The sequence below is a fragment of the Bufo bufo genome, chromosome 7, assembly GCF_905171765.1.
Source record: "Bufo bufo chromosome 7, aBufBuf1.1, whole genome shotgun sequence".
NCBI classification, from domain to species: domain Eukaryota; kingdom Metazoa; phylum Chordata; class Amphibia; order Anura; family Bufonidae; genus Bufo; species Bufo bufo.
In genome coordinates this window covers 221,359,580-221,374,511 of record NC_053395.1, presented here as the reverse complement: position 1 = coordinate 221,374,511, position 14,932 = coordinate 221,359,580, and the positions used below count along the sequence as shown (strand labels likewise).

General features: G+C 46.2%; 1 protein-coding gene across 2 annotated transcripts in view; it reads right to left on the bottom strand.

The window, feature by feature from the left end:
• Positions 1-1,284: 1,284 nt before the first annotated feature.
• Positions 1,285-14,932, bottom strand: part of IHH (Indian hedgehog signaling molecule) — a 79,180-nt gene continuing 65,532 nt past the window's right edge. The window contains exon 4 of one of the 2 annotated variants that reach the window (XM_040440639.1): positions 1,285-2,950. In XM_040440639.1, the coding sequence (XP_040296573.1) occupies positions 2,283-2,950 (668 nt within the window). In that variant the 3' untranslated portion in view covers positions 1,285-2,282. Of the gene's footprint in view, positions 2,951-11,622; positions 14,425-14,932 lie in introns of those variants that run through there. The other variant, XM_040440640.1, reaches the window with a different exon arrangement.

Sequence of the window (14,932 nt, the reverse complement as noted above, 5' to 3'; positions counted from 1 at the left end):
TAATACAATTCCCTAAGACTCAAGCTTAGGTTCCACGCAAAGGGCTTCAGGTAGGTACCATAAAAAAAACTGTATAGTGGTTGGGTGGGTAGCAGGCGGGTTTGGCAGGCCGGCCACATTTATCTTCATTTATAGCAGTTTTCAGGTGTAAATAAAGACAGAAATCTATGGCCGCTCCGAGCTGCTGTAGATGTCAGTTTACCTGCTCGGACTGCCGGAGGAGGCGCTTCGTCATCAATCAGGTGTCTCCTCCGGCAGTGCAGTGGATATCATAAACTGGCGTAAAACACTGGTCTATGATGAATTTTCCCCCTTTTGTGTTTAATTCCTCACCATGTTAAAGATACCTGCTTGCTGTCAGTAAATGGAAACGCTTTCTTTAAATGCTTAGGGGTTTAAACCAGTAGAGACCTAATAATTCTCACAGCTGAGGGTTTGTTACAGTTGTATCCGGTAGAGACAATCCTTTGTGAGCTAAACACAGCAGCTTCTGCCCTGATCATCTGTTTCAATGTATCAGTGTAGATAGCATGAATCAATCTAAGGGCTCATGCACGCGGCCGTTGTTCGACCGTGCCCGTATTGCGGCCCACAAAACAGTGGGTCCGCAATATGCAGGCCCCGGCCGTGTGCACCCCGCATCACGGATGCTGTTCCATTCACTTGAATAGGTCCGCAATCCGGAAGTTCGGTGTGGAAAGGAGGCACGGAACCCCACAGAGGCCCCACAGAGTGCTTCCCTGGGGTTTCTCTCCGTGCCTCCGCACTGCAAAGAAATAGAACATTTTTTGCGGTGCAGACGGATCACAGACCTGTTCAGGTTAAATATGTTTGGATCTGTCGCTGCAAATTGCGGGCCCCCATGCACGGAACGGCCGGACAACGGCTGTGTGAAGGAGCCCTAAAGGCTAGCCTTTGTAGCCCACGGAGGATTGTCTAGACTGGATACAACTGTAGCAAATCATCAGCTGTGAGAATGTTTAGGCTCTGGCGGTCGTTCTTCCTGCCTTGTTGCATTTTTGTCATTCTACGCTATTCTATCTTTTAAAGCGAAAGGAAACCCGACTGACCACAAGAAAAGGGGGAAAGAAGGGGACCTGAGGTCTGTACAGGTTTTCCACTTGTGGGGGTTCCCATTCACTGACAGCAAGCAGAAGAGTTGAAGCACAAAAGGTATGAGGAAGTTCCAAAACTTTATTGACTTTGACTCCATCTTGTATCTGATCAAAAAGACAGAGCCCATCGTTCAGAATGTTCTTTTAATTGGAAGACCTGAGCTGAAAATGTGCTTGAATCGGTTCTCTGCCCCGGGGCGCAGTGACGCCAATCTGAGCAGAACCCCGACATTTCCCAGACCCGCAGAGGTTTTACAATGTCCTAAATCATGTGACCTCCATTACCCTCCATAGAAGTCCCGGCAGGAATATAATATTAATAGGTTTGTCTTTTATATTTATATATAAACAGGAAACATTTATACACCTATAATACACAGATACATAATAATATAATAAATATGGAGGGGGGGGGGGGGGGGGCATGCAGTGCCGTAGAATCTTTCCCTAGAAGACATGAATCATGGTCCATACGTTTGAATTCATCCTGCGCAGGTGCCGACGCTCATCGTTCCAGATCCTCGGCACCAGAAGAATTGATTTAAGATAAGACGAGTCTGTAGACTAGAAACATTACAGTCCAGTCAGTAACGGGTTAATGCCGCCCGTCTCACGGAATGCCATCGTCTGCCCCTCCGCTCTTTGTACCACCCTGCACCATTACGTAAAGTCCGGTGTCTATATCGTGAGATGCTTCATCTGCATCTGAAGGCAGAAAGTTCTTGGTTCTTTCCTTCGGTAAACTTTTGAGTCGGTTCCTGGTTAGTACCTTTAAGCAACTGACACCCTGGACCTAAGGGTTTTCCTTGAAGCTTCTCATGGACCCAGTAGGTGGCTTGGGTCAGAGAAGGTTCTGGTAATGCCCCAGTTTTGCAAAACCATCCCCAGATAAGTGCTACTGAAGGAACGTTCATCGACCTTGAGGACTTCATGGTACCTTATGGCTCATGAGATGTATGGAAGACAGTCCTTCTTCATTGTTGATGGGCAACATGGTCAGATGAGGGACAGAAGAAGGATCAATCATCTCCTATGTATGACCAGGATATGGCCTCCTGGCTATGTAGAACTTCTATACCTCTTCTTGTAGGTCAGTAGACTACGCAGAACGAGACGTTCTGTTGCCCCTCATAGGGCACATCTCAGGGTCATCTCACTGGTTGGTCCTCAGCTTTCCAGTTGGAGAAGACCCTGAGGGTGGAAATCGTTCTTGTTCAAGATCATTCGGCCCAACTGATAGAGGAGCTGACTATACCAGTGAATGCCCACCTGCGAAGATGTCTCATTTCCTACCGTTGCACCTAGACCATATAGTACCCTCATAGGCCAGTAGGCCAACTGTGCCAGCCTCTGTTTTTGTACCAGGGCAAAACAGGAAACGACAACATCATCCACCAAGATCGTCCCATGTTGGGTGAGGGGAGCAAAGACTCCAGTGTCTGTCTCCGTACTTACTGAGGTCACTCTGGCCGGCACCAGACCCGGGGCTCCAGACACAAGGATGTATTGCCCAGGTCTTACCTGGCTGGCAAATATGGCTTTGTACTCAGCAGCCAGGGTGGAGGCATTGTCCGCTACAAAGATGAGATGAGTCGGGGTGAGGGAAAGCCTTCGAGGGGGGTCCCCTGTGGTGATCACCCGGAATAGATGCTCCGATCTAGGATCTCTATCCAAGAAGGTCAGAAAGTCACTGAAGGTGGCAAGGCCATCGCTGTCCATGGCCAGGACAGTCATGCCAGGGACAAGGTCTGAGATGGGAATCTTGGCACCAGAGAAGAGGGTGGCCATTGCCGTCCCCGGGAAGCAGCCCCCAGTCTTTGCTGCAGCAGAATGTTCTAGATAAAATGGGAAAAAAAACATGGGTTAGAGAAGCTTTACAAAATTGTGATATACAGACTATTCTGATTCTTTACCATCTTTATAACATCTGCTTGCTGTCAATGAATTGAGGTGGCTGAAAACCAGAGCTGCAGTTTGTTACAATGTATCAATTAAGGTAATCCTCTAGCCACACACAACACCACATATTCTTTTTGCTTAAAGTGATACATTGTTACAAACTGCAGCTGTTTGGGTGGACTGAGTCAGTCAATAATTAGACGTGGCAAACAGACACAACAGCCCTAATAATGCTAAAAGCTGCAGTTTGTTACAATGTATCAGTCTAGGTAATCCTCTGTGAGCAACACACAGCAGCACACCACTTTCACCGATACAATATAACAGAATGGGTTCTCAGCTAATGATTGCTGACAGCAAGCAGAGTTCTTGAAGACAGCAAAGGACTGAAACGCAGCTTTGACATAAACATTCCTCACAGGTTGTGTTGTGACAGACTTGACTGATGCTTCTCTATCGTCAAGATCTCTGAGTGCTGTCGTTAAATGGAAGCGTTTAGGCCCCTTTCACACGGGCGAGATTTCCGCGCGGGTGCAATGCGTGAGGTGAGCGCATTGCACCCGCACTGAAACCGGACCCATTCATTTCTATGGGGCTGTGCACATGAGCGGTGATTTTCATGCATCACTTGTGCGTTGCATGAAAATCGCAGCATGCTCCTCTTTGTGCGTTTTTTCACGTAACGCAGGCCCCATAGAAATGAATGGGGCTGCGTGAAAATCGCAAGCAAGTGCGGATGCGGTGCGATTTTCACGCACGGTTGCTAGGAGACGATCGGGATGGGGACCCGATCATTATTATTTTCCCTTATAACATGGTTATAAGGGAAAATAATAATAGCATTCTGAATACAGAATGTATAGTACAATAGCGCTGGAGGGGTTAAAAAATAAAATAAAATAATTTAACTCACCTTAATCCACTTGTTCGCGCAGCCGGCATCTCTTCTGTCTTCATCTGTGATGAAAAGGACCTTTGATGACGTCACTACGCTCATCACATGATCCATTACCATGGTGATGGATCATGTGATGGACCATGTGATGAGCGTAGTGACGTCATCAAAGGTCCTTTTCATCACAGATTAAGGCAGAAGAGATGCCGGCTGCGCGAACAAGTGGATTAAGGTGAGTTAAATTATTTTTTATTTTTTTTTAACCCCTCCAGCGCTATTGTACTATGATTCTGTATTCAGAATGCTATTGTTTTCCCTTATAACCATGTTAGGGCTCTTTCACACCTGCGTTATTGTCTTCCGGCATAGAGTTCCGTCGTCGGGACTCTATGCCGGAAGAATACTGATCAGGATTATCCTAATGCATTCTGAATGGAGTGAAATCCGTTCAGGATGCATCAGGATGTCTTCAGTTCCGGTACGGAACGTTTTTTGGCCGGAGAAAATACCGCAGCATGCTGCGCTTTTTGCTCCGGCCAAAAATCCTGAAGACTTGCCGCAAGGCCGGATCCGGGATCAATGCCCATTGAAAGGCATTGATCCGGATCCGGCTTTAAGCTAAACGTCGTTTCGGCGCATTGCCGGAGCCGACATTTAGCTTTTTCAGAGTGGTTACCATGGCTGCCGGGACGCTAAAGTCCTGACAGCCATGGTAAGTGTAGCGGGGAGCAGGGGAGCAGCATACTTACCATCCGTGCGGCTCCCCGGGCGCTCCAGAGTGACGTCAGGGCGCCCCAAGCGCATGGATCACGTGATCACATGGATCACGTCATCCATGCGCATGGGGCGCTCTGACGTCATTCTGGAGCGCCCCGGGAGCCGCACGGACTGTAAGTATACCGCTCCCCCGCTCCCCGCTCCTACTATGGCAACCAGGACTTTAATAGCGTCCTGGGTGCCATAGTAACACTGAACGCATTTGGAAGACGGTTCCGTCTTCAAATGCTTTCAGCACACTTGCGTTGTTACGGATCCGGCAGGCACCTCCTGCAACGGAAGTGCATGCCGGATCCCAACAACGCAAGTGTGAAAGAGGCCTTATAAGGGGAAAAAATACAATCTACACTACAACTAACCCAAACCTGAACTTCTGTGAAGAAGTTCGGGTCTGGGTACCACATTCAGTTTTTTCTCACGCGCGTGCAAAACACATTGCACCCGCGCGATAAAAACTGAACAACGAAACGCAATTGCAGTCAAAACTGACTGCAATTGCATTCCTACATGCGCGGGTTTGCCGCAATGCATCGGGACGCATCCGGACACGCTCGTGTGAAAGAGGCCTTATTGTTTATAGCTGGAGGCTAAAAAAACTACTGCTGCCCGGAGCTGCACTTTGTTGCAATGTATCAGTGTAGGTAATCCTCTGCGAGCTACATACAGCAGCCGATACAGTGTAACAAGTGGCCGCTGTGCTGACACAACGAAGTGAGCTAAAGACTGCTGACAGCAAGCAGAGCTCCTAAAACTAGCAAGAAACGGAAACTGAAAGTTGGAAAACTTTTCATTGTACCAAACTTGTACAGAATTACAAAACATGGATGCTGTCTGCCAGAAACAGCTCCACACCTGTCCGAGAGTTGTGCCTGGTATTGCAGTTTATCGTGATGTGGATAAGTGTGGCGCTGGGTGAGCAACCCTTTAAGCACCCATTTACTACTATGGGTGACCACCACAATTAATCACTGTATGGGGCACAAGAATTGGGGGCCACCTCAGGTCAGTCCCATCCCCCTTTCCAATGACCTGTGAACCTAAACATCCCACCAGTGTAAGCAAAAAACGGTGAGAGAGGTCATTGGGTGTTGGGCCCTCCTTTCCTGACACTGTGAACAGAAGGGGGCATCACCCAGTTTTCGGTATAGTATGAATGGGTGTCTCTATTGGCGTGTTTGTATTTTGTCACATTATGTGTATTATGTCGCCGTCATTATTTTGTATTTTTTATTTATTTATTTTTTATTTTGCCATTTAGGGAAAACATGGCCAAAAAAGTCCCATATTTATTTGTAACCTAAAATAAAGCGAAGCCCCGAGCAGAGTAAACAGCGCTGGCCACGGGAGCTTACAAATAGATTCATCCCAAGAATGGGCGCTGCCCGCATCCCACAAGCCACAAATAAAAATGACAAACGTAAACAAGACGCTATCACAAATATTGAGCTGGGCACAGAGCTGCCTGCGGCGGGGGGCCCGGTGCCAGGCGCTGCTCTTATTTCACCAAGGTCTTCTTCATCAATGAGATTTCTCAGAGCGCACGGGGCGTCAGATCCGCAGGGTTCACCTCTTCCCTGCTGGACGGGGCTCCAGGAATATCCCCCCCCCCCCCCCCGGACAAAACAACCAGGCAAGAATTTCATTAAATAGCTAATGTAAATGTTAAAAATTTAATTTTATTTTTATTTTGTTCTAATCTTCACCGAGACGTTCTTCCTGCAACAATTCTAAACCGACGGGCAAGGTACTGAGCTCCGGGTTTCACCAGCGCACTACAGCAGAGAGGCCGCGGTGTGGCGGCGCGCCCATCACACTCATCCACTGATAGCGGAGGGCGATATGAAAAGGGAGTGGATGCAATGTATCAATATAATCATCTTATATCTATCCATCTCACATCTATCTATCTATCTATCTATCTATCTATCTATCTATCTATCTATCTATTATCTATCTATCTCATATCTATCTTTCTATCTATCTATCTATCTCTCTATCTATCTATCTATCTATCTATCTATCTATCTATCTATCTATCTATCTATCTATCTCATATCTATCTATCTATCTATCTATCTATCTATCTATCTATCTATCTATCTATCTATCTATCTCATATCTATCTCCTATCTATCATCTATCTATCTATCTATCTATCTATCTATCTATCTATCTATCTATCTATCTATCTCATATCTATCTATCATCTATCTATCTATCTATCTATCTATCTATCTATCTATCTATCTCACATCTATCTATCTCTCTATCTCATATCTATTATCTATCTATCTATCTATCTATCTATCTATCTATCTATCTATCTATCTATCTATCTATCTATCTATCTATCTATCTATCTATCTATCTATCTATCTCTCTCTCTCTCTCTCCATCTTATTGCAGGGCCGGTACCACTTCATGGTGTCTTCATGTATGAAATGAGTAGTCATCTCTATGTCTCTATTGCCCTTTGGCAAGTAAAAGGTCTTCTTTCAGAGGACCCCTCCCCGGCACCCCTCGGACACACCCGCCTCCCGGCCTCAAACCCCTGTTTGCTTTTGGTTTAAATATAGGTGATCGGGTCGTTTTGAACTTTTCCAAGGACCTGACTGTGATTATTTTTAATATCGCTCTTGTTTTGCTGGGCGGCTCTGTGTGTTCTCTGTGGTCGGGGGATGTGGGTTTAAGATGCTGAGTGTAACCGCGAAGGGGAGCAGTCTGGCAGTCGTCAGCTCTACGGGGGCCGGCGCTCTCCTCCGCTCTCCTCTCACCTTCGTCCTATGCTACCTTGTCCTCCTCTTCACTCTTTCTTTCCACGGACCTCCTGTCCCCGTGTAACCTCCTCATTCTGCGTCCTTCTCTCCTTGGGATTTGTAAGAGTTCACTACTAATGGCCGTGACTTCCTGCCCGCCACCTCCATACTGATAACGGAGCTCTTTATCTGGACTTACATCACCGCCGGTGCGCTGCTCCAATCCTTCCTTTTACTATAAAAAAGATCAAATAAACTGCAGCCTCCTTTGCGCAGCTCCAGAACATTCAATGTAATTCTGCATCTTCATTTTTTTTTACACCGAGCTCCAAATCCTCTGCTTCCCTTTTAACAGTCACAGAGGGAATTGATAAAATTCTGTTTGTAGCCACCACCAGGGGGCGCTCATTGATCTCATGCTGAAGTCAATTATAATTTTGCCTTCAGTAAGCTCCACAGCACCCTCTAGTGGTGGCAACTAGAATTTATGTAATTAGTTTACTGGAAAGCAGTTTGTTTGGAGCTCTGTATCAGTAAAGCAGAGACTTGTCCTGGACCTTAAACTGCTCTGTCTAGGGTGTCAAAGCAATTGCTTCCCAACTGGAAATCTGATGAGTTGGAATTCCTTGGACTTGTCTAGAAAATGTTAGACATGCTGTGTACGTAATTTGGAGGTCATTGGCCCAGCCCTCTACCTGTAGTCAATCATCTGTGAACTTGAAGACGGTCAGTGCAGCGAACATCAATAAAGCAGGGAGAAGGTTAAAAAATGCAGGTTCTGCTCTGTTATGAGGGTGTCGGACCTGGCACTTATGGGAGGACTGTGTTGTGGCTGTCACTATCATGGGAGGACTCTGCTGTCACTTCTATATGAAGACTGTGGCTGTCACTATTATGGAGGACTGTGGCTGTCACTGTTGTCGGAGAACTGTGGCTGTCACTGTTGTTGTAGGAGGACTGTGGCTGTCACTGTTGTTGTAGGAGGACTGTGGCTGTCACTGTTGTAGGAGGACTGTGGCTGTCACTGTTGTAGGAGGACTGTGGCTGTCACTGTTGTAGGAGGACTGTGGCTGTCACTGTTGTAGGAGGAGGACTGTGGCTGTCACTGTTGTTGTAGGAGGACTGTGGCTGTCACTGTTGTAGGAGGACTGTGGCTGTCACTGTTGTAGGAGGAGGACTGTGGCTGTCACTGTTGTTGTAGGAGGACTGTGGCTGTCACTGTTGTGGGAGGACTGTGGCTGTCACTGTTGTGGGAGGACTGTGGCTGTCACTGTTGTAGGAGGACTGTGGCTGTCACTGTTGTAGGAGGACTGTGGCTGTCACTGTTGTAGGAGGACTGTGGCTGTCACTGTTGTAGGAGGACTGTGGCTGTCACTGTTGTAGGAGGACTGTGGCTGTCACTGTTGTAGGAGGACTGTGGCTGTCACTGTTGTAGGAGGACTGTGGCTGTCACTGTTACGGGAGGACTGTGGCTGTCACTGTTACGGGAGGACTGTGGCTGTCACTGTTACGGGAGGACTGTGGCTGTCACTGTTACGGGAGGACTGTGGCTGTCACTGTTGTAGGAGGACTGTGGCTGTCACTGTTACGGGAGGACTGTGGCTGTCATGTCAGTAGTGACTGCTGTCCCTGTGGTGCTCAGTGTACACCTCCTGGCAGCCTGGTGCTCGCTGCAGCATTTCCTGCTCTGTCCCCTGTACCTGACCCACAGAGGCAATATGAAATCTCAGCCAGGGGTGTGGAGCAGGATGAGACCTGCCGGGACCAGCTCGCTCCTGCATAGTGTCAGGAGAGTTGTGTCTAATCATTAACCACTAATTGCTAAAAAAAAATAAAAAATAAATCCACATATGCAAAAATCTGCTACATTTACAAGTCCATTGTCTGAAGTGTTCCGGATATGGCACAACACTGCGCTATGCCCTACTTAACCCTCGCCTGGACACATGGGCCTGTAGGATTGCTTACTGCATGGGATAGAACCTCATACAAGAGCTGCAGTACCACACAAGACCATGAACACAAGGCGGCGCCGGTTCTTAAAAATAACACCATTTTTTTTTATCTCATACCTTCCACTTAAAAAGGATTTACAGGATTAAAAAAACATGGCTGCTATTCCAAAAACAGTGCCACACTTGTCGATAGGTTGTGTCCGGTACTGCAATTTGACCCCAGAGAAATGAATTGGGCTAAGTGCAATACCGCACACCGCCTGTGTAGTGGCTGCACGTGGCCGTCATGTGAGGAGAGGATGGATATTGGTAGGAGGCCACAGACTTGAATACACAAGGATGATTGTAGTCTTTATCATTGGAGTGTGTATTCAGGTGGTTCCTGATTTTTGGACCCCCCCCCCCCTCTCCCTTCGATCCTGACTTTTAGATCCCCCTTTTCTTTACACCTCTGTGTAGCTGTGTGTATACGGTTGGTTGTTGATTTTCAGACCCGCACCCAGTTTTTAATTTTGTCCCTACCCCATCTTTACACCTCTACCTGTTTGCATTTGGGTGGTTCCTAATTTTGTTTGGGCACCCCCACCTCCTTCATTCTTTACCTCGTTTTTTTTTGTGGCTGTGTGTACTCTGGTGGTTCCAGATTATTGGACCCCCCGCCCGTTGATTCCCAACTTTTAGATTCCCCTAGTCTTTACACCTCTGTGTGGCTATGTGTATTCCAGTGGTTCCTGACTTTTAGAGCCCCCTCGTCTTTACACCTCTGTGTGCCTATGTGTTTTCCAGTGGTTCCTGATTTTTGGACCCCCATTTGTCCCTGGCTTTTAGACCCCCCTCTGTGCGGCGCTCTGACTTGTAACGGAGTGATCCGGGATTGTTTATGTCGTATTGTGTTACCCGATGGAATAGAACCTAAAAATAATGACTGATGGGGAGAAATAGTCTCGTACACATCGAGGTTTATGCCATTTTATAGTCTCAGCTGCACATATTTTTAACTCATTGCATGCCAGGGAACGTTCGCAAACGCAATGCCGTGATATTAATGTCGACACAGGCATGGGTCTTTAGGCTGGGGTACCCCCACCACCCACATTTCCAATCACTCCATTCCGAAGTTTGAAAATGTTCAGCTAAACCCCCTCGTGACTGCACTTATTTAACGCCTCTCCTATTGCCCTCCCCCTTTACGTTCATAGCAATCAGAGAAGCTGAGATATAAGGAGCTGTTTGCTGAGGTCTGCTGTCTCTTTCCCTGACTAACAGAGAAGTGGCTTCTAAGGGCATCTGTGTTGGTCCCATGTTCATATGTGTCTGCATTGCTGAGAATAAATGATGTTTTAATATATGCATATGAGTCTGTAGGAGCAAGGGGGGCGTTACCGTTACACCTAGAGGCTCTGCTCTCTCTGCAACTGCCGCACCCCCTGCACTTTGACAGCACCAGGCAGTATAAACGTCATTATACCTGGCTCTCTCAAAGTGCAGAGGGCACAGCAGTTGCAGAGAGAGCAGAGCCTCTAGGTGTAATGGTAACGCCCCCGTTGCTCCTAGAGGCTCATTTGCATATATAAAAACATCATTTTTCTCAGCAACGCGAACACATTTGAACATGGGACCAACACAGATGCCTTCAGCTGCCAAGCGCACATGTAACAGGTCAGCCGGTGTCATAGGGACAAATCTACTGACAGGTTCCCTTTAAAGGGGTTGCCCCATAATCAACAAGTGTCTAACCACTGGGGATCTGACCTGAGAACTGGGGTCTGCGTCCTTCATTCAAATGGAGCTGCGGTCGTCCGTGTGTACGACTGCCTCTTTATTACAGCAGGGGACATGATGTCCTCTTTTTCATCCAATCACTGTCCTCGGTGGTATATATGGTACATGACTGCTGAGGTGACTGGTTGGCTGCAGCAGTCACATGGAGTATGTGGGCATGTCACCGCTACAGCCAAAGAAACAAAAACCTGACGGGAGGATTGGAGCAGCAGCGCTGTCGAGGGATGAAATGGGTGAGGACAAGTCATTTTATTATGACACTTGCTGGCTTGACGGAATTTTTTTTTAAATTGCGTTCATGCATAAAAAAAAAAAAAATTAGTTTTCATCTTCAAAGCCGTTCTAATTAAATTTCACCCCTATGCCCATTACTAACGATAAACAAAAGGACCCATCAGTCGGATTCTCACAGATCGGTTTATTTTAAATATATTGTACAATTTCACAGATGCAAAATATACAGTCTACAATCACCGCAGTACCAAAAACGACTCTAAATAAAAAAATATAAATCGCTTACAGTAATAAATTAGCTCTTTATGTTCAGTAAGTAGCAACGACCCCTGCAGGTTCAGATTCTTCTACTGTCACATTGACAGTCACTTAAATTAAGTCAAAGGGCCCGTTCATCAAGACAACCCCGTCCATATGTCCTAGCAGGCCACATGGATGTCATCGTAAGCTGCAGCAGGGCCCCCAAATGATCAAATATAGTGCAGGGTGACCTTTAGGGCCTCCTCCAAGGTCCAGTTGGGAGTGGACCTCCCTCTGAGTCACAGCAGAGAGCGGCCTCCTCTCTGGCGCACCCAGAGGTCCGTGTATTACATATTCAGTTGAATGGCCGACATATAATACTACATTTCCCCAGCAGAAATGGCCGACCAGCGGCAATCAGCTGATCCATGGTGGCTAGTCTATAGAGAAGGGATTGTCTTGATGAGGCCACCTCTTTAGTCACATATTTAATATTACGTGCTGATAAAAACAAGGACTCAAGAGAGTTAATACTCATTACATAATCCTTGCATTCCCTGCGCAATTGCCACATTGTTACACACCTCCCAAGGGTCCCTTTTTTGCAGGGTTGGGCGTTCCTGGGATGTTTTGGGGGCGCTCTTGAGCAGATCCCAGGGTGGGACTTTAGTGTCTCATGCATGGGGATGCAAATATTAGTAGGTATGCACAGATACAAGAAACATTCTGAAGACTGAAGGATACATTTCTTCACCAATGAAACATTGGTTTCTGAAAATTGCTACTTTGTTACCAACCACACAATATAGATCTACAGTGCATGGGAGAGGAGAGGGGGATAGGATAGGGGGGGTACAGGCAGCTAGCAAATGAAGGGGTGAAAGAAGGAGTCATGGGGGGATCGTTGAGGATGTATACCATAGAAGAAACTGAACAAATATGACTAATGCCCTTTCCTCAGAATCTCACAGTTTTCTTATTTACCGTAAGTTCCACATTTATTACGAATACATGTCTCGTGTTTGATCTTCTATGTAGTCTGCTGACCCCTGCCTCTAGAATAAGCCATATGTCTGATAAGTGGGGGTCCCTCCTATATTGAATGGAGAACACTCAACCTCCATTCTCCCAATAGGTTGGGGCAGGGTCATTTTATGGTACACCCATTGTAAATGATGTCATTTGTGGGACCCTTCACTGACTAGAGGAAAATGATGTGGCCCACAAAACTAAGCCTTATACAGGAAGGGGTGGTACTGGTTCTCCATTGAAGAGATCCATGTGATGTTTGGAGACTTATTTACTGGCAATGCTCTATGGGAAAAAGTATGCAAATAAGTTCTCTAGAAGGAAGACAACCAAATCATAGACTTCTCCATAAGGAAGAGATACCCATCTGTAATATGCTGTGCAAATGTTTACATTGCCTATTTTACCCTAGAATACCTCTACAGTATGTGCCAGCCTCAGATGACCCCTCCCCCCCAGGGGCGTACCAAAGAGATCCGCCCGAGGGCCTGCCACATATATTCTTTGCAGAATGCCAACCACACACAGCTCCTCTTCCTCACGTGTCCACCCGAACTGCCCTCCATAGGTACCATCATATTGTGCTCCCAGAGTGCCTGCCACAAATGTGCCTATGCCTACCTTCTTTGATGGGCTTTTTCCCTAATGGGCTTCCTGCATGGCATCATGTGATGCATTGTGGGGGAGCCTATTTGGCTGAATAATTTACCCTATGATTAAAGTGGTCTTGGATCGGGGTTGGAGCACTGGACTTCGACCTCAGACAAGTATGGCATATCCTAGAGATGATACAAGGTGCTAACACATCCCCTAACTGCATGGAAATGGTTCAATATGTTACTTTTTATAGTGTTATAAATATTGTAGTTTCTGCATATAAGGAGTCTCTGTCTTTAAAGAAACATAAGAAATACCATTTTTTTAAGATCATTAAACATATGTCGTAATCGTGGTCCTTGTTTTAATCAGCACAAAATATGCACATTTTAAATAACACTTCCACCTTGACTGCCTTTCTATGCACGTCATGATTTTTTTTTCTTTAGCAAGGCCAATGTGACAGTTGCTCTAAGGTGAGAGGCCTTCACAATACATTGTACCATTCACAAGGAATATCTTTTATTTCGTTACAAGTGAATTAGACGAGTCAACTGCACTGATGTATTTTCTACGATAGCTCAGCAGTGTATTTTCTAGAAGTGACTGGCCCAGTATATATTTGAATGTATAACTTAACATAGAATATTATGCTCATTTCCATTGGACAATCAGTTATTCTTTGCTGTATATTATCCTTCATATGTTCTCACATCTCCAGTGATTATTTTTCTTTTATTTTGTTGTTCTTTTAAACATTTTGTTCCTCGTCTCCTAGGTTTGTGCTTGTTTGGGGCCATTGTCGTGCCCATGGCAGTGCCCTGGGTTTGGAAGCCTCCCAGTTCACTTACTTCTTATCTCCCTGTCTTTGCACTGTTCCACCATTGACTTTCTCCAGTCTTGTCAATCAATCTCTTCTGCTCCTTCAGTTCTCCTTCATCACCTTTCTCTTTCCCTCCTTTCTCCCCTTCCGTGAGGCTTTGTCGCTTGCATTTTTTCCTTCATTCTTCCTTTTCTTTACTTTTTTCTCATCACCCCCTAGAGTTTTCCCTTTCTTTTCCTTTTTCTTCTTTCTTTCCCGATTTTTCTTTTTCTTGGTCAGTTCTTTGAAGCTGGTAGACCCCAATTCTTCAGCTCGGTGTGGCCTGAAAGTAGGAAAAAAAGAACATGAATGGCTATCCTACCATGCAGATCTTTAATGCTACATTTTAATTTACTACATCCTTACAATTCACTCTGCCCTTTCATGAATTTATATTCCCTCAAAATCTGGCTGAGCCCAGGTAATTAGAGCAGTGGCCTGTGTATGCCTACTGCTGTTTGGTCAGATGGACCACTCCTTAAAGAGTTATAACCATCTTGGATTTTGATGGCATTTGCCATCAAAGTAAGACAGGTGGGGTCCAACCTCTGGGAGCCACTCCTATCTCCAGAACTGGCCCCCCAAAGTGAAGAAGAGCACACTGTGCAACTGCGGGTGTTCTCCATTCACTGACATGTGAGTCCTGAGAAGAGCCAAGCGAGTGTACTCGGCTATTTTCAGAAGTCCCTTACTAGTGAATGGAAAGCACACAGTGCATGCACAGCCACCTCTCCATTCACCTCTATGGACTGCCGCAAATAGCCGAGCCAGTGCTTGGCTATTTTCGGAAA